The sequence below is a fragment of the Hippoglossus stenolepis genome, chromosome 21 (genome assembly GCF_022539355.2).
Source record: "Hippoglossus stenolepis isolate QCI-W04-F060 chromosome 21, HSTE1.2, whole genome shotgun sequence".
Taxonomy (NCBI): domain Eukaryota; kingdom Metazoa; phylum Chordata; class Actinopteri; order Pleuronectiformes; family Pleuronectidae; genus Hippoglossus; species Hippoglossus stenolepis.
Window position 1 is genome coordinate 14,898,126 of NC_061503.1, and position 19,527 is coordinate 14,917,652.

General features: G+C 44.1%; 1 protein-coding gene across 2 annotated transcripts in view; it reads left to right on the top strand.

Annotated features, from left to right (window-relative positions):
* plce1 (phospholipase C, epsilon 1) overlaps positions 1 to 19,527 on the top strand; it is a 79,614-nt gene that overhangs the window by 50,787 nt on the left and 9,300 nt on the right. For both annotated transcript variants that reach the window (XM_047338336.1, XM_047338335.1), the window contains exons 10-38: positions 2,641 to 2,786; positions 2,864 to 3,011; positions 3,126 to 3,236; positions 3,325 to 3,434; positions 3,519 to 3,635; positions 4,494 to 4,535; positions 4,905 to 5,033; positions 5,173 to 5,309; positions 5,647 to 5,753; positions 6,165 to 6,289; positions 6,405 to 6,549; positions 6,810 to 6,974; positions 7,080 to 7,194; positions 7,340 to 7,499; positions 7,616 to 7,738; positions 8,519 to 8,655; positions 8,741 to 8,979; positions 9,092 to 9,153; positions 9,385 to 9,550; positions 9,664 to 9,771; positions 9,916 to 10,032; positions 10,903 to 11,061; positions 11,709 to 11,844; positions 12,092 to 12,133; positions 15,153 to 15,271; positions 15,651 to 15,768; positions 17,464 to 17,601; positions 17,998 to 18,288; positions 19,326 to 19,489. In XM_047338336.1, coding sequence (XP_047194292.1) covers positions 2,641 to 2,786; positions 2,864 to 3,011; positions 3,126 to 3,236; positions 3,325 to 3,434; positions 3,519 to 3,635; positions 4,494 to 4,535; positions 4,905 to 5,033; positions 5,173 to 5,309; positions 5,647 to 5,753; positions 6,165 to 6,289; positions 6,405 to 6,549; positions 6,810 to 6,974; positions 7,080 to 7,194; positions 7,340 to 7,499; positions 7,616 to 7,738; positions 8,519 to 8,655; positions 8,741 to 8,979; positions 9,092 to 9,153; positions 9,385 to 9,550; positions 9,664 to 9,771; positions 9,916 to 10,032; positions 10,903 to 11,061; positions 11,709 to 11,844; positions 12,092 to 12,133; positions 15,153 to 15,271; positions 15,651 to 15,768; positions 17,464 to 17,601; positions 17,998 to 18,288; positions 19,326 to 19,489 — 3,876 coding nt within the window. The remainder of the gene's footprint in view (positions 1 to 2,640; positions 2,787 to 2,863; positions 3,012 to 3,125; positions 3,237 to 3,324; positions 3,435 to 3,518; positions 3,636 to 4,493; positions 4,536 to 4,904; positions 5,034 to 5,172; positions 5,310 to 5,646; positions 5,754 to 6,164; positions 6,290 to 6,404; positions 6,550 to 6,809; positions 6,975 to 7,079; positions 7,195 to 7,339; positions 7,500 to 7,615; positions 7,739 to 8,518; positions 8,656 to 8,740; positions 8,980 to 9,091; positions 9,154 to 9,384; positions 9,551 to 9,663; positions 9,772 to 9,915; positions 10,033 to 10,902; positions 11,062 to 11,708; positions 11,845 to 12,091; positions 12,134 to 15,152; positions 15,272 to 15,650; positions 15,769 to 17,463; positions 17,602 to 17,997; positions 18,289 to 19,325; positions 19,490 to 19,527) is intronic.

The following is a 19,527-nucleotide window of genomic DNA, read 5'->3' on the forward strand; positions in this document are numbered from 1 at the left end:
TTGGCGATTGTAATTCAACTCAGCTGCTGACAGGGCTCCGCATTATGTCGTAATGCTCCGAGTGACTGATAGCAGATTTTTACACAAGGCACGCACATCCTGGCAAGCACAGCGCAGGGGAGTAGAGCAGATAAGAGGCAGCGGGGCAGCGGGGTTGTTTGTCAGAGAGCCATATACAGTAGAATCGAGAGCCTCTGAAAGTGAAACCCTGCATCCTCTCTGGCTCTGGGGGAGATTATCTGAAGCTGACACTTCTGAACACAGTGACAAGTCGAAAGGAATTTCAGATTTTTAGGTTTAAAAAGTTTCAGGTTTTTAGGTTTAAAAAGTTTCAGGTTTTTAGGTTTAAAAACCTGGCTCCATGTACGAAGTTTAAGGTTTCGTCCATGTTTTAACTTTTCTGCAGTGCAAATGATTTTAGATGATTCTCAAGGGTCCTTTTTGGCATTGTTCCTGTTCACTGATAGTGACAGTAAAGATATGAAACATTGGAAGAGACAGGCGGTGTGACATGCAGCAGTTTCCAGCTGGAATCAAAGAGGCGGGATGCCGTCATATGGTTTTCTGCAGGTGGTTACCAGGACACTTGATGGAGTATTTTATCCAATCGGTGTTTTATTCATGCATTTCTTTATATATTTCATTAATTATTTATTTATTTTCATTTCATTTCCTTCGCCAGTTCCACTCAACTGCATAATCCATTTTTCAGATGATTGGTGCAACCTCAAGTTTCGTTTTCCTGTTCCTCAGTTTGAGTGAATAGAGACGTTACACTAGCGAGAACGGTTTAGAGGAAACGGTTTAAGTGTCTGAGGTCGGATTTGATTTTCACTGTAACCTTCCCAACCCTCTGCCCTCTGACTGGGCTCCTATCGCACTGGAATGCGTAAACTGTCATGCGTTCGCTCATATTGGACAGGGAGGAAATATGAGACCTAACAAACCGTGACACTATTATTGAAAATCATCACTTTTTTTCTAGTAAGACCAATAAAATCTTATCAAACGCTGTAGATTACACATTTTTGAAGTAGGTTCTGTGTATGCACGAGCTCCTATCTAGAGCTGTCTGTGTACACTGGGCCTTCAATTGTATATGTAAGCGCCTGAGGTTGATATGTGAGTCTCCACGGCTTCATACCTGGTGAATGTTAAAAGGTCAGGATTCTGTGAAAATGGGGTTTGGTTGCATGTGTTATGTATGATTTTTGTACTTGCTTATGTCATAACCCACTTAGAGGTAAAATAAATAAATAAAGGAAATCGTCAGAATAGTCGTGTCACAATAGAAACATCCTAAAAAAAAAAACCTGTACCTTATTACATTGTGTGTATGTGTGTGTGTGAGTTTGCGTGCATGTGTGTATGCATATTTGTGTGTTAGTGTGTCTTTATTTAGTCCCTGTGAAGTCTGACTGCAGTGGGGTGTGTGTGTGTGTGTGTGTGTGTGTGTGTGTGTGTGTGTGTGTGTGTGTGTGTGTGTGTGTGTGTGTGTGTGTGTGTGTGTGTGTGTGTGTGTGTGTGTGTGTGTGTGTGTGTGTGTGCGCGTGCGTGCGTGAGAATACATTCAGCGAGAGAGCAAAGAGCAGCCAGATTGAAATCTGATCTTTTCCTGTATTTTGATTGTGTGTGTGTGTGTGTCTGTCTGTCTGTCTGTGTGTGTGTGCATGTACATCACAAAGAATGTGAAAGGAAGCTGACCATGATAAATATCTGCTTTGTGACTTTTGCATGAGCTTGAGGGCAGACGGAGCAAAGGCAGTGTGCAGCTGATATCTGATCTCATTCTTTCTCGTGTGTGTGTGTGTGTGTGTGTGTGTGTGTGTGTGTGTGTGTGTGTGTGTGTGTGTGTGTGTGTGTGTGTGTGTGTGTGTGTGTGTGTGTGTGTGTGTGTGTGTGTGTGTGTGTGTGTGTGTGTGTGTGGCCAGCTGACGTGCTCCTGTGCATACGTTACCGCTTTAGACACAAGTTGACATACCAGTGTTTAAAAGGGACGAGAGGAGTGTCACAAACTAACACAGTTACATGTCATCCTGTGGTTTGGTATCAACACTGCTGATTCCCATGAAAACATTTTCATGACCAGTTCAAGGTTTATAGAATCTTATTCCTATACGGGGCTCATTTATATATGTTTATTTTTTAAATATTAATAACATTTTAATTAATTAATAGTCCAGAAAAATATTTTGATGCAAGTTTCTGCTTATGTCTGTGGTGATTAATGTCCAAGACCCTAATTGAGTGTTTGCCAAAAGGTCCAACGGTTTCCTTATGCAACCACATTTAAATTCACTAGATCCAGATTTTATTTTTTATTTGGCTCTGCACCAAATACACACTCATGAATATCAGTCACCTAAACCTGTGTTTCCATCAAGATCTACGAAATGATTGAAAATGTTAAAGAAACGTCCGATCTCACAAGATGATTTAAGAAATTCTTGGTCGTCTTTTTTCTTTTCTGCACCAAAATGCACTGGATTCGTCCTTGGGTCATGCAGCACCCTCTCATAACGATGAATGGAAATCGGTTGAGTAGTTTTTGGAGTAATCCTGAGACAAACACAGACGGACACTACTCTTTCATCAGTTTGAGTCTGATAATAACCTCTGTATCAACCTCTGTATCAACAGGTGAGCTCCTGGGTGACGTGGCTCGTCCTGACTGCAGGATCCATGGAGGAAAAGAGAGAGGTCTTCTCCTACCTGGTCCACGTCGCTAAGTGCTGCTGGAACATGGGGAACTACAACGGCGTCATGGAGTTCCTGGCAGGACTGAGGTTCTTAAGGAACACGCAGACAAAACGCACATTCTCACACACGCATGCAGCCGGCTGACGGTCTCTTTGTCTGCCAGGTCTCGTAAGGTGCTGAAGATGTGGCAGTTCATGGACCAGTCAGACATCGACACCATGAGGAGCCTGAAGGACGCCATGGCTCAGCACGAGTCCTCGTCCGAGTACAAGAAGGTTGTGACCAGAGCTCTGAATATCCCAGGATGCAAGGTGGGGTCATGTTCATCCTCTCTATGCATTAGTTTCATTAACTATGCTTGTTCCTGAATAAACAATACAGTCCTTTGGTTAAAAGCATGTCTGTGTCCTGTCCCTGCACCATAGGTTGTCCCATTCTGTGGGGTTTTCCTGAAGGAGCTGAGTGACGCGTTAGACGGGACAGCAAGCATCATCAGCCTTAAACCACCTGCAGACAACACAGAGGGCGCTATAGAGGTACAGGAAACACCTGCAGGTTTACACACATGTATATATATCTGATCCAGGCTGTGAGAATCAGACATTTCCTCCTCTCTCTCTCTAGTTTGTGTCCGACTACATCGGCCAGCACAACTTCATGTCCCGGTCCGGTCCCAACGGACTGCACGTCCCAGAGAAGGAAGCTACCGTCAGCAACATCCTCCAGATCATCAGGTACACGGCCTCCCTCGAAAAACACCTCACGTAAAGGCGTCTTATTCAAACCTCCTTCTGACGCCCCTTCCTCTGCTCCTCCAGATCTTGTAATCGCAGTCTGGAAGCCGAGGATCCCGACGAGGCGTCCACCAGTCCCTCCTCCACGGGCCCGTCCCCTGCATCCAGGAGCAACTCTTTCAGGGACCGTTGCCACAACCAGTCAGTGCCCTTGTTTTTCTCCCCTTCTTGAGATTTACAGTCACAAACAAGTTATTTCAACGCGCAGCATCACATGACAAACAGTGACTCTGTTAGCCGAACCAAAATAGTAAAAGTTGCTTATTTAATGGCACAAATTTGAAGAAATGTGTCATGGGATTCATCAAACAGTATAATACATAATAAATAATAAAGTCTTTACAGTGCATTGAAAGTAAACGTAGATATTTTGCAGCACAGATAAACTGGATGCTCGTTCCTTTGCTCATCAAGTTCTGAGCTTCATCACATTTAATTTGAAATTAAATAACTGTTACTACATTGTAAAAAGAAACGTGTCACTCTCCAAAGCCTGGAGGGTATTTACAGGTTGTTAGCAGATGAACTGATCTTCACCTCCTGTGTCACGCAGAGAACAGATAACAGGTTTGTTTCCTGTCGGGCCGGATGGTGCAGAGCTCTGCTACTTTTCACTTCACCGGTGACTTGATAGAAAACTGATTTGATTTCAAGCTCGTGCTGTGTTGATCGTGTTGAGGAAACCTGGACTGTCTTCTCTTTGTTTTTGAGACAGCTTTCTGTGATTCAGAGTGATCGTTTGGCGTTAGAGCGCAGGATAGCACTACTTGAGCTCGGCTCGTCCGCCGGCACTCGGATAGAGATAAATATCATCTTTCTTACTCAGAGAGGTTTAGCAGTTCTTTTCCAGTGTTCCTGTTATCTCTCCCAGCGGCATCCTCCTTTTTCTACTTTTCTTTTTGCACTTTTAAAGCCTTGTGTCAAATCTCCTGTCCACGTTTTTTTTGTTCTTCTCACCCCTCCTCTCCTCCTTCTCTGTCCCACTCTCCCGCTCTGTAGTGCCCACTCGTTTAGGACGCTGCCAGAATCAAACCGTGTCTTGTAAGTGATTCTCAGAGTTTCAGGAGTTTTAGTGTTGTGGGCTAACCTCACCCAGACATGCTTTCAGTCGCAGTTTGGGTAGAAACGTGTCTAAGTAGTCCAATAATGTGCAAATGTGAAAAAAAATGCATGATGCTGTTTTTGATTATTCAACCGCTGCACCACAGTACAGAGGACGTCTTTGTGCTGCTTATCGTACTGTAGATGCAGGTCGTTTTCTGGTTTGGAGTAGACATCAATGCATTTTCCAAATAACTGCTTCCCAGAAAATCATTTAACAAAAAACGTAGACACTTAATTTCCCTGTTTTTATTTTTTGCTTTTTTCCCCACCAACCTCATATCGAAACCAACTTCTGTCCATTTTCAGATTCATGGTCGGGGACTTGTCAGACTCAGATGGCGACTTGTCGTCTGAGCCGGTGGGGAAGGAGGTGGAGTTCCAGGGAACCGAGGAGACGCACCGAGCGTTCAGCCACGGCACTGAGCTCATTCCCTGGTAGGAAACACACACACACACACACACACACACACACACACACACACACACACACACACACACACACACACACACACACACACAAACGTACAGCTCTGCACCACAGACACTTCACACTCTTTGTTTTCATGTCTTCTAGGTACGTCTTGTCACTACAACCCGACGTCCACCAGTTTCTGCTGCAGGGGGCCACAGTCATCCACTACGACCAGGACAGCCACCTCAGCGCCCGCTGTCTGCTGCGCCTGCAGCCTGACAACACAACGCTCACCTGGGGTAAAATATGACAGATTCATCACAGCCAACTCCGTGTGATTTAAAAGACACAATTATCTCCTCTCAGCTACACCACTTTAAAACACTTATTTATTCTGCCACTCAATTTCTGTCTGTTGTTGAGATATTTTAAACATGATGAATGTGTTTGTATCTGAATGTGTTGAGCCCCATTTCCTCTCTCATTAAAAACTGGCATCCTTGCTGTAAAGATTTTTTTGATGTGTTTATCCTAAGGAGGCATTTTCTTTTGTAACACACTCACAATCAGATAGACACAGGCATTTGTGCCTTTACTACATTTCGAACACGTCATGAACATGTTGACTCTCGGCAGGTAAACCTCAGAGCGGAGGAGCCCCCCCTCCGGAGCAGCCGCTGGGATTAGGACAGACAGTGGTGGCCGGACTGGCTGAAGGTCTGCTGGACCTGGGAGTGGTGAAGGTTTGTAGATGTTGTTTTTATGTCGGCTGCAAAAGTCTTCATCTTAACCCTCGAACCAACGGCCCTCATCCTCAAATCTAGTCTAAAAAATTGTACCTGTAAGGAAGTTATGTTTTCATCTGCATTGATTTGTTTGCTCGTTAGTTTTCATTTCACAAAAACGACTGGAGGGATTACAAAGAATGAGGCCATCGAATTTTAGGACTGATTGAGGAATTTGTTTTGACTTTCTTTAATATTTTACTTTATTTGTGAATCTAAAAATCTGGATCTAGAGGAAAAGAAAATTTAACTGCTTTGTAAGAATACTCCTTTATCTTGCAAGATTAGTAAATACTTTTATTTCAGAAGCATTTCACAGTCATGGGTGAGAGACGGCTCATGTAACAATGTGTTTCTTTGAATGTGCAGGCGGTGTTTCTGGGTCACCAAGGAGTGGACGTCCACGCCGTGTGTTTGCAGAACAAGCTGAGCCACATGACGGTGGAGGAGAACGGCCTCAGCCTCCTCTACGGCCTCAGCACCACTGACAACAGGTTCGTGGTGTGTTATCAAATCCAGTAGTTGAACTGTAGTGCATCGATGAAATGATAACTGTTGAGAAAATGAGGAAATACCTTCAATCAATAATCTCTTGACCACTGGAAATAGGCTCCTGCACTTTGTGGCCCCCAATCACACGGCCCGGGTGCTGCACAAGGGCCTGTCAGAGTTGGTGAACGCAACCAGGAAGTTGAAGAAGTTTCCTGACCAGCGGTTGCAGTGGCTGCGGAGGCAGTATGTCAGCCTGTATCAGGTAAATACAGCCTGCGTGGTGTCTGTCAGCTTCTTCCTTTTGTTTCTTTATTGCTCTTTAACACAATGATCCCAAAACATTTTCAAATCAAGGTCAGTGTTCCTCCTCTTGGCCATTTTTCAATTCATTTTGTTTTCGGATTTGTGCACACAGTGGATGTCATTAAAACGTTGACTCACCAATGAGTTTATGCGAGTGGCCTTCAGCTCAAGTTAATCTATGTGTTTGCTTTCTTTCTTCTCCCTGTGTGTGTCTGTCAGGAGGAGGGCAGGTACGAAGGCCCCACGCTGGCCCAGGCCATCGAGCTGTTTGGGGGGCGCAGGTGGAACATGAGCACCGGTGGAGCGGAGAAAGCTGGAGCCCAGAAGAACAGCCCGCTGAGCATGAACGAGAAGGCCAAGAAGAAGAAGAAGGTCCTTGTCAGGGTCGGTACATGAAGGGTTGTATTTATACATCATGTTAGGTCTAAAAACTCATACAGATTTAAGGATTTTATGGTTTTATGGTTTTATGGTTTTAACCGAACACAGGGAGACAGTGGGGATGCCACAGATGACGAGATGGTTTCCAGGAAAACACGGAGCTGCAAGGAGGGACTGTACCGGAACGGGCCGGAGTCTGACAGCATCGACCAAGAGGATCCAGGTGACAATCAAGTTTATGGAATAAATCCAAACTCTTTAGATGTATGCTAAGTGACTATAACCAAAAAAGCTAAAAACAAATCTTAATTAAAGAGCATAGCAATTTGTGACATAATTTCCTATAATTTCCTGTTTTATGTCCATAGACGACAACTTCCCTGGACCCTTCTCCCTCTCATCCAATAAGAGCCCGGGATTGCTTGCCTCTTCCTCGTCCTCCTCCTCTTCCTCCAGCATGGCGGGGTCCAACCCGTCCCGTCCACAATCCTCTCCAGTCCTTTCAGGAACCGTCAAGTCGCAGCCAGGGTATGTACCGTGTATACGAAGACAGGGAGTGTGAAACTTTGACCCCACCGACATTGAGAAACCTTCCTTTTCTGATTTTGGGTTTAGCCATTGTTTCTTCTCTCTGTGGGTTGTAGGACGTGGAGCAGCAGGTCCTGGCACGGCCGAGGAAAAGGCTGTTTCCGAGGCTTCCAGAACCTCATGATTTCTGACAGCACCATGAGCTTCATCGAGTTTGTTGAGCTCTTCAAATCATTCAGGTACAAGACAAAAGAAATATATTCTACTGAAATGTCCACATATCACGTTTTGATTCTTCGAAGTTTCTGTGTTATCCAGCCAAACTCAAACCATCAAACTTCATCATCGTCAAGCATCAAACACATTTTTCTGGTTATATGTAATTTTTAATATATTTAGCCACGGCCTGAAGCTTTGATATATGTCGTGATCATTTCAGCATTTTTCCCATTTCACTCCCTCCGATATAATTGTTTTTATCAAAAGCGGCGAAAGACGACGAGATCAAACAAATTCATCAGATGTTTCTCAAGTTAATCACGTCCAGGATATTTTCCAAATATTCTTCTCTGTATGTTATTTAACTTCTGCAATATTTGTCCATGTCAAATCAAAGGAAACAGTGTTTTGCTTTGATAAGTAGGAGATTGTTCTCATACCAGGACTCCTACATTTTTAGAATGTGGACTATTTGCTCATCGGCAGCTCAGCCGTTTCTTTTTAGATTCCATACTCAACAGAACAGCGTCTCAAAAACCTTTAGACCATGAAGACGGCAGACGGAGTTCATGAAGTGTTCATTATGAATCAAACTCATGAATCGCCATCTCCAAGACAACAATGACCTACGTACCTTGAAAAAGAGACAAGAAATACGTTTTCATTTTATCAAACGAAAGAAATGAAAGTTTTTCTAACGTGCTCTGTCTGCAAATCTAAATACACAGTAATAAACAATAATTCTGCATATTTGTGTTTGTGGCAATTGCTAAAACCCTGTGAATCATTTCCTTGCACAGTATCCGCAGCAGGAAGGACCTGAAGGAGCTGTTCGACATCTTCGCTGTCCCCTGCAGTCGATCGAGTCCAGAGTCCGCTCCTCTCTACACCAACCTCAGGATAGACGACAGAGACACTGGGCTGCAACCGGACCTCGGTATCAGACAAAAAACCTGTAGTAAAACATTATTCTTCAGTTCCTCTGTCCCGGTCTCACCAACTCTCTCCCCCCTCCTCTCCAGACCTACTGACCCGCAACGGCTCAGATCTCGGCCTGTTCATCCGGACGAGGCAGCAGATGTCGGACAATCAGAAGCAGATCTCGGACGCCATAGCGGCAGCCAGCATCGTGACCAACGGGACGGGCGTGGAGAACGCATCACTGGGCGTGCTGGGATTGGCTATCCCCCAGCTCAATGACTTTTTAGTCAACTGTCAGAGAGATCACCTGAGCTACGACGAGATCCTCAGCATTATACAGGTAGAGAGCTCCTCCTGGAGGGGTGAAGGGACCGATGTCACATTGTATTAACCTGAAATGGATGAAGAGCTTGTGATGAACTAATGATTCTTTTTTTGCTTTTCTCTTGCAGAAATTTGAGCCCTCGTCAAGCATGAGGCAAATGGGCTGGATGTCATTTGAAGGTTTTGCAAGGTAGAGGAACAATTTTAATATTTCAAAATACATTGCATCATAAAATCAGTGCTGAAAAATACAAGTTAAATACTGAATTACGAAAAAGTGGCAAATTAAGGAACGTTTCTTTCAAATTTATAAATTTCTGTCGTACAACACGTTGATAAAGATCTTAAATCATGGCTTGTAATCCATTCGACAACCTCACGTTTTGTAATCTAAGCTCATCTAGTTCTCTGTCCGCACCAGATACCTGATGGACAAGGACAACTTTGCGTCCCGTAATGAGGAATCCCAAATGAACCAGGAGGAGCTGCACTATCCTCTGTCCTACTACTACATCGAGTCCTCTCACAACACGTATCTGACGGGACACCAGCTCAAGGGAGAGTCCTCTGTTGAGCTGTACAGTCACGTGAGTCAGACGAGCACCTTCTGTGTTTGTACCCAGAGGTTTTGAGATATTCTTTATCCATAAATCCAGTTTTTAAGTGTTTATCTCAAGTTGTGTGTGTGTTGGTCCCTCAGGTGCTGCTGCAAGGCTGCAGGAGCGTTGAGTTGGACTGCTGGGATGGAGATGACGGCATGCCGGTTATTTACCACGGACACACACTCACCACTAAAATACCCTTCAAGGTCAGAAAATGCATATGAATAATTTAATTCAGAAAAGAGTTGGACCGGTGCCTGTGTTACATTTAAAGCCGTACCTAAAAATAAACCTCTTTAGTGTTGTTTTCTCAGAGTTTCTAGAATAACATCTCTCCCATGATCCTCCAGGATGTGGTGGAAGCCATCAACCGGGCTGCGTTTGTCATTTCGGACATGCCGGTCGTCCTGTCCATCGAGAACCACTGCTCGCTCCCTCAGCAACGCAAGATGGCGGAGATCTTCAAGGTATGTTTCCATTCACCGATCAATACATCATGCACGACGCTTATGAAGAGGAAGACTGGAGCCATTGGATATTTTCCAGACATTTTCCAAAACGGCGAAGTGTAACCACAACGTTCTGGAAAGTTCACAGCAAGTGAGTGAGTTTGTCGATGACGATTCTGACACACGATGGACACAAACCTGGAAGAATACAAATATCTCAGAAGACAAAGATGCCAACTTGGAAAACCCACGAGATTTAAGAGAATTTAAATTTTTCTGTGAACTTTTCCTCAAGTCTAAAAACAGCTGTTCATAGAAAACCAACCATCCATGTTACATTCACTAATGAGATAAAGATGGAAATTACCTTTCAGCATTTTAACACTCAATCCGCACAAGTGTCACCAGGAAAATGCTTCAGTCTTCTTGAGCAAGAGTAGAACTACGTTTATGTTCTCGTTTCTTGACCAGATTTTCTCAGCTGCTCCGGGCATTGACGCTGGCAGACGTCCAGTCAGACGCTCACTTTAAAAAAAAATCTTAAGCCTACAACAACTTCTCTTTTGAGTTGTATACTCAAGGCCGCACATATCTGGGCACCGGGCAGATACATCACAGAATATCATCGTGCTTTCATCTAAGAAAACTTCCCAGCATTTCATCCGTCCTCCCTGGAGACCGGCTTCTGAGTGGCTTGATAAAGACAAGTCTTTCATGTTCAGACAGCTTGATGCCTGCGGGCAGCTTATGTCAACCGGGGGCTTGTTTATCTGTAATGTTGTTTTCTGTTGATAAAAAGCACTTTCATTTTTTCACTTGTTGTGGAATCCTTCAGCAGAAATTTTCCTCTCACTTGTCTCCGTCATGTTCAAACCTTGACCCCACCAGACGGTGTTCGGGGAACGTCTTGTGACGCGCTTCCTCTGCGAAAGCGACTTCAGCGACGACCCTCACCTGCCGTCGCCGCTGCAGCTGCGGGGGAGGATCCTGCTGAAGAACAAGAAGCTGAAAGCCCACCAGGCACCGGTGGACATCCTCAAACAGAAGGTTTGAGAGGAGAGACATTTGTTTCCACACATGCACACACTGTAGACTGTAAATAAAGATGGACGATAAAGATGTCCTCCCACTACCCGGAAACCATCAAATATCTAATCAAAGCCAAACTTACAGGAAATTGAACACTTGAACAAATAAGAACTTCCTAAAATGACAAAAACTTTGAGAAAAGATTCTATTGCGTGTATATTGACTTATTAATTTTGCTCCATGTCCCATCCACTAACACGGAGGGGCACGATTTATGACCTATACTGTAGCCAGCCACCAGGGTGCGATCAAGACGGTTTGGCCTCACTTTTTGGGGAGCCATCATGTCGTCCATCTTTACGTACAGTCTGTGGTCCACACACACAAATATATGAACTTGTACATAATTCATATCTGATGTCCTATAATGGTGCTTTCAGGTTGAACGAGTACATATAATATTTAGTACGTCCGTCAGAGTGCTGTCACTCATTAATTATTAACGTTAACGAGCTCAAATCTAAATCTCATCACATCATTTTGTGTACTTCAGCACATACACACACACTCTATAGACAGTCAGCAGATGATACACTGCATATTTCCAGATAATCAATAGATTTTTGTAAATATTAGTTTATCTCACACAACTTCCCTTTCCTCAGGCTCACCAGCTCGCCCACATGCAGGCTCAGGCCAGCAACGGGTCGCCGGGGGTCACATCACCTGGCAACCACGCCAACGAGGAGGAGGAAGAGGAAGAAGACGAGTACGACTACGACTATGAGTCTCTATCAGATGGTAAGGATGAAGGTAACTGGATTCGTAACAGCGGCACATTTTTAATTTCAGCTCAAAATCAACATGAAACTGAACTAACGGGTCAAAAACCACATCGATCACATGTAACCTCTTATCTTGATTCATCTTCTGTTAGTTTTGATTGTTTCTCGTTTTTCTTTTTTTTCCAACACGAGTCTCTATTCATGTTTTCACTCCCTTCCTTTTTCCTATTTTATCTTTCCCCCTTTAACCCAAACCCACTTAGCTGATGTCCTCACAGCCTCTACTGCCTCATATGGCCTGGAAGGTAAATGCACAGCTCGGATGCGCTTCCTCCCAGTACCAGTGTTTCCCTCTAATTTGGTTTTGCAGTGGTAGTGGATGGTTTCTTACTGATTATTACATCTATAGTGTAATATTATTATTCTTCCCGGTATTGTAACTTAATGGTGCGACTTTAAATTAAACATTGTGATTGAGTTTTTTTTGTGTATAACCGTCCCTTGCTGTAGTTGTCTACCGCTGCAGGATAATTAAAGAGGAAACATTGGTGTGTGGATGTTTGCTACTGATCTGCATCGCTACTGTGAACTGACTCTTGTCTGTACCTGTATGAGCTGCCGGCTCCCTGCTGTGTGAATGGACAGAATCAGGTGCTGTTTGCTATCAAGATTGAACTATTACACATAGTTTAATATGCAGAAACCTATACAAACTCAAAATAAGTCAATTTAATCCATTTGATAGCAAAAAAAATGTTGTGGAGGTTGTGTTGTTTGATGGCTCTTAAAATATGATGGCTGTAAATCTTAAAAATAATAACCTCATTTGATCAATATGCTAAGTCCTGTATTTAGTGAAATAAACTTCAGACATTTTAACAACAGCAGAGAAGTAAAGTTCTCCTCTGTAATCACTTTAATTCACAATGGCTTATGGTGCCATCCATCATATTTATCACTGCTGGATTACTAACAATGGAAAGTCAGAGACACGGGGAGTGTTTGTTATGATGTCCACATGTTTTATCACCTTTATGTAACTGCAGCCGTGTGATAAGCAACCCAACCTCCTCCTGCCTCGCTACAGCAGCTCTTCTTGTGCCGTGTGTCAGTGGAAGTGACTGTGTTCACAAGCAGCCTGATCCATCGTCCTTTTTTAAATCAAATTGCCTCACATTGTACTGACAGTGTAACCAGAGTGTTGTTTTTTATGTAGCTATTGCGATGTGCGCTTGTGTTTTGTCTCCGTGTTTGTCCGGTTGTTTTGGGGTTCGATACCTTCCGTTGCTCTGGATTCATCAGTGCTGAGTCATGGGGGGGGGGATGGGAAAACTGTTACATCTTTTCCACCAAGACGGTTTAAGTGCTGTTTCAAACCCAGCAACCACCAACACTGTGGGCCTAGAAGAAAGCACCACCTACATCAGAGGCTGATTGTGACTAAAACTTTGTTGTGACCACGATTCAATTTATATTTTGCAACGTGAGAACTAATGTTATCAAGGCCAAAGCTAAGCTGCAGTGGTATGAGTTGCAAGGAGCTTCAAGGACAAAGCCTGCGATGGAGTATGTACAGAGAGAGATGGCAACAGCAGGAAAGAAACTGAAGAAACTGAAACGATCAGTACAAATGCTTTGAATCGGTCGTGTTTGAATGCCAGTGTAGGTTTGCACAACAGGAGCACAATTCAATAGAGTAGTCGGCCATTGTTGATGTTGTGCCTGGAAACAGTGACAGTGACGTAATGACGTGGCTCTTGCCTGTGGAAACGCAAACTGGTTCTTAAAAGTTGAGCCAAATCTGAACGAGGACAAGCACCAGGTTCACTTGATTGACCTTAAAATATTCATAATAAGATGCGTGCGTATAGAAAAAAACAAACATTTCATACATTCCAATCACAACACAATGTCCGCCTGTTCTCTCTGTCTCCCACAAACGCCTCACCTCCCTCCCTCCACCCCTCCGTACTGTATTTGTCTGTGACCTCGCTGGTGGCTGACCGGGCTCATCAGGGAAACAAAACAAAGCCATCTGGTTTCTCAGGCCCTGCGCTGCCCCCATGCTAAAAAACACATCGGGGGGGAAACTACCCTGTCCCGGTCCCAGCTCCGCTCCCTCCTAATCCCTCTGCTTGTCCCTGTCAGAAGACCTTACCGGTCATGGACCTTTAAAAACATCTCAAACTCATAGCCTGCTCCTGTTGCTGCTGCAGCCCCCCCCTTTAGCAAACCCTCCTTTAGTCAAACATTAACCAACCAGTCAGATATCAAGACATCCTGCTCCCTGACTGTCTCCACTTCACCGTTCTCCACTCTCCACAAACACTTGACTTCTAAACTGCAGAGTTGCCACCGTCCGTCCCTCGTCTCCCTCCAGTCGGCTCCAGCTCACTCCTCCGGCTACTGTCTGCAGCCCTGACAGCCGGGGTCATCTCTGCTGTCAAACCCTTTTCTGAGGAAGAGATTCCACATGTCAGGATTCAAACAAAGTTGTGTGTATGAATAGAAGAAAAGTTGATGTGTTTGTGGTTTTGGCTGCGATGAATGCGTAGGAGGACTGGAGGCAAAAGGGAAGAACTCCCTACTTCTCGCTCCTGTTTACAGTTAAATAGACGTTTTTCCTTGAGTAGCAGTAAAGTGCTCGGGGGGATTTTGTTTTGCAGGAACATGATCACGAGCTCTGTGAGTAAAGTCAGGGATGAACCGGATCACTGCTGATGCTCGTTCCGTTATAATTATTCTCTGATTGTTCCCACGTGCTCAAAGATTTCCTTCCACTTCAAACGGATCAGATAGAGGTGAGCTAGGGTTACAAAATAAAAGTCTTCTCAGAGATGTAGTTAAGAAGTTGAGAACTATTCTAACAAACTCCATAAAATGTTTCCAACAACTTTTTAATATAGTTTAGCAGAACACTATTTTTCTTGTCTTTGGTGCAAACATCCCTTTAAGCTGCACTCGACCTTTGACCTCATTAGAGTAACAAGAGAAACCTGGTTCCTCTCTTGAAATAATGTTTTAAAAATAAATCATTTCCCAGATGCTTTTATACGTCTTACTAACGACTTCACATTATATCGAGAGCAACTGCAACGCCAATTAAAAGTTTTAATAAGGGTTGGAAATAGCGTGCAGGGGTTACGTTTAATAGACATTTGTTTTAATATGATTGTACTTTCTTGATCACATCTTCGGCTGTTTGTTTTCAACACTCGATTAATCAACATAACAATAACATAACAATAACGTGTCCGCCCTCAGAAAACAACACCTTTCCCCCTCTTCTTTAAAAACGAATCTGTTGTTGTGTCTGTATCACAGATAACATCCTGGACGACAAGCCCGAGGGGAAGAGCCCGGCAGACAAAGAGGAGCAACCTGTTGATGAAGTCCCAAAGAGGATGAAGAAGACTGACAGCACCACGCAGAGCAAAGGAAAGGTACAGGAACCACAGCGTTTGAATGTTTAAACACTGGAAATCCACAATATTATTCAAGTCAATGTAGGTGAAGAGTTATTGTTTCCATTCAGAGACCCCGAGCAGCCAAAGTCACATATTCTACGTTAAAATATATTCTGTAAAAGGGTCAAGATGACAAGAAACATGTTCAGATTGAGTTCAGTGGTGTAAAAGTATGAAATTGGTTAAAAATCTGCCACTGAGGTTACACACGTATCTCTGCTGCTTTGCTCCCACTCTCTCCTCTCTCCTCTCTCCTCTCTCCTCTCTTCACCTCCTGCTCCAGGAGCACATCAGTGTCTCCTCTGGTAAAACGTTAACAGCGTTTCTCTTGTCCTGTGTCTCCCTGCACCTGTAGGTGTTTGACATGGAGCTGGGCGAGGAGTTCTACCTTCCTCAGAACAAGAAGGAGAGTCGACAGATCGCCCAGGAGCTGTCCGACCTCGTCATCTACTGCCAGGCTGTGAAATTCCCGGGTAGAGAGAAATATAATCATTCTGTCTCGTTGTCAAACAGTCCTTTCCCTGCTTATACTCCTCATCGCTGATTGTTACTGTGTGCTCCCTGGCTTCCTTCTCTCCTACGTGGATTTCATTTCCTCCATCTTCCACCCTCTCCTCTTCTACTTTTTACATCCTATCTTCTGCGTGCTCTGCTCTTGTCTGCCCTGCAGCTATGGACACGCTAAAACTGAGACGTTTGTAAATACTGCTGCCACCGTTTCAGTCAGAACACTCTGGGTCTGTGTTTTACTCTTTGGAAACGATGATGTACACAATCACAGCCGCTTGCTGTGATTGGGTCTTTTTCGGTCGTTATGTAACCTTTGCTGATGCGTCCGGGTCCTGTCACATGACCCCTTTTCTAAAGAAAACTACCGGCGTGTAGAACGTAACATGGAAAATCAATTACAAGCATTGCTGACTTTGTAAACAGCTGTTCTGCAGTAAAACTTTTAATTTTAGAAGTATACAACTGCTTATATGAGTAGGAGACGAGCGTTTTTTCGGCCAATCTGGATATCGCTTTAGTTTGAAAACCAATCAAAACGTAGAATAGATGAAGCCTCACCCGCTCCCATGTTATATTTAAGAGGTCAAACATTTCCCCATGTTTCTGATGGCTATTTTTTTTTTGTTGCTTGATGACATTCGATATCCCCGTGTTACACTGCGTTCCTCTCCCACACAGGACACCCACTAGGATGACCAATCTCTTTCTCCCCATGGGAAACACATGGTTGCTTTTTTGTGGTCACAAGTGACCCACCACTTTCTCAAGCAGACATATCAATGATTAAAGTGGTTCAAATGAGAATATTGAATTCTAAATACATAGTCTGCTCAGCAGTTCAGGATGTTTGACTCTGTAGCCTCATAAAATTCCTCTTTATTTCCTCTTATTGGGAGCTGTGTCCACTCCTTGCCACCATTTATCTTCATCACAAATATTTCTTTTTGTCTTTTTAAATGTCCACCTCTTATCTCCTCTGTCCTCCCTCGAGTGTCCTCTCCTCCGCTCGTCTCCTCTTTGCTTTACGTGACATCTGCCCTCATAAACCCGCCCCTTGTTTCCACCAGTATTTTTATTTGTTTACTGTTTCCAGGGACCTGAGATCTTGAGAGAGAAGCCAGGGCAACAGGCCCAGTTCAGGCAGACAGAGCGCTGCTGTGTATTGTCTGCACTGCTTCCAGAAGGATGGGCCACTTGTAAAACCAAATAAATCATCTCAAGAATACTTGGCATTTAAAATATTCATGGCACATTTTTCTTTCGGTCAAACCTTGGGGGAAAGAAACAGATTTGACTGTGTTACATGCATCAGTTTATCATAAATAGATTTGTATTATTATAATGGACATAAGTTAACCATAGATAATGTTTGGAATATTTTCAAAACGATAAAACACTTCAAATCCAAATTTAGCTCCTGCTGTGTCTTTTATGTGCAAACATGCTTAATGACGCCTGTAGGACAAAAGAGCAAAATCCTCTTTATGATGAAGTGTCAGCTTTGTGAGAAAAAGGATTTATGTGTTTTGTAAAAACAACTTGGAAGTTAAAAGGAAGAAGGAAACTGATCATCATCATTGTTTAGTCTTCATCGTGTCTGCGTTTCATTATTTACTTTCTCTCTCTCTCTTCTGTTTTCCTGTCGTGTGGGAAACCAGGCCTGTCCACGCTGTCTCCGGCCGGCTCCGGCAGAGGGAAGGACCGGGGGAAGAGCAGGAAGTCCATATTTGGCACCGCTCCGGCTCGCTGCGGCACAACAGGGGAGGTCACAGCCCAGAGCCGCACCCCTGGGAAAGGTAGGCAGGGCCCGGGGGTCTTAGTACGTCTTAGTGTGAAAAATGTAGATGTGACTGAGGAGGAGTGGGTGGATGTGAATTTGAATGAAAACAGTAGAAGAAAGCAAGACTCCCACTTAAACAGTAACCTCCATCTCTCTAGGTCCAAAAGTATAGGGCAGTGTAAATATGATTTTTACATCGAATATATATAAATATCTCCAATTTTACCCGGCCTATCAACACTGAACCAAAACTAGCACAGAGTTTTACATCAGCACTTTCTTGAGATATTTATTAAGAGCTAAACTCTCAATAGACTCCAAATCCTGTTGTTGCTGTTCAACCTTCGTTGTCTTCATGTGCCCCTGCTGGTTGAGAAAATAGGCCTTTACCTGTCCCCTCTCCTGCCTCCAGGTGGCGCTGACCGGCTCAGCTGGGAGGAGCAGCAGACGTCGCCCACCCTCAACCCCCCCACCTCTCTCAGCGCCATCATCCGCACGCCCAAGTGCTACCACGTCTCCTCCGTCAACGAGAACGCCGCCAAGCGCCTGTGCCGGCGCTACTCTCAGAAGCTGATCCAGCACACGGCGTGCCAGCTGCTCAGGACGTATCCCGCCGCCACCAGGATCGACTCCACCAACCCGAACCCTCTGCTCTTCTGGCTGCACGGCATTCAGCTGGTGGCGCTCAACTACCAGACCGATGGTGAGGATGACAGGATTTTGACGTCACCTTTTTGGAAATTTGGTGGTCACTCACAAGAAAACATCTTTAAATATTATTTTAACAAAATATCTAGTGCCAAACGCAGGCTGAATATAAAGATGGACGACATGACAACTCACCAAAAGTGAAACCTCTTGATCGCCATCTAGTGGGTGGCTGCAATGTCAGCGTTTGTATCCGGGATATTTTGGCTTCATTTCTTGATAGCGAGAGGACTTGGAGATGTGTCGTCCATCTTTATTCAGAGTCTATGATCATGAGATAAAGGAGAAAAGATGAATGAGGAATGTTCTCAACTCGACTTGATAATGTTATATTTTTACCTCAGAATCGGCAGAAATGCTTTAACTCTACTCGAGCCAACTTTCCAGAAATTTAGATTAAATTTGGTGACGACACACTGGATATATCTGAAAAGTGACAGATAAAATGATTTGTTTGCGCTTTAGGGAATTATTCATCCCAAAGTGCTCTTCTTTTTTAAATCTAGTTTTCTTGTTAATCCTCTTCCTGCCTGTTTCTCTTTCTTCTCTCTGTTCTTTTCTCTTTTCTCTTTACCTCTCTCGCCTCTTGTCTGTGTTCGCCGCCTGAACTCAGACAGATTAACTTATTTTCTTTTTAAAGATCTCTCCTCTCTCGTTCTCTTTTGATCCATGTGCACTCCCTTCCCTGTTCTTCTCTTCTGTCATCCCTTTGTTTTTATCCATCTATCTATCTCCACTTCTCAAATCATCACGTCGGGTTTTTATTTCCAAAAACACAAAACACGATCAGCCAGTTTTGTGCATGAAGACGCTGACATGTTCTTTTTTAGTCTGATTCATCTACAACCAAAAACAAACGATGAAAAAGACTCCAGTTTAAGATTCCAACAATCAACAATAGAGACAATATTATCCTCCACGATTATCTTTATCTCCGTTGTCTTCTTTGCTGATGCTGGTGCTCTGGAGTTGAGGTTTACAGGCTACAATTAAAAGCCGGATTGATTTCCTTACCCTGTCCCCTCCTCACAGATCTGCCCATGCAGTTGAACACAGCGCTGTTCGAGGCCAACGGCGGCTGTGGCTACGTCCTGAAGCCGGCGGTGCTGTGGGACCGCAGCTGTTTGCTCTATCAGCAGTTCTGTCCGATGGATAGAGACGTGGAGAAGATGAGCCCGGCTGTCTATTCCCTCACTGTGAGTTCAAGTGATGGATGGAGCCGAGCGGAGGAGCA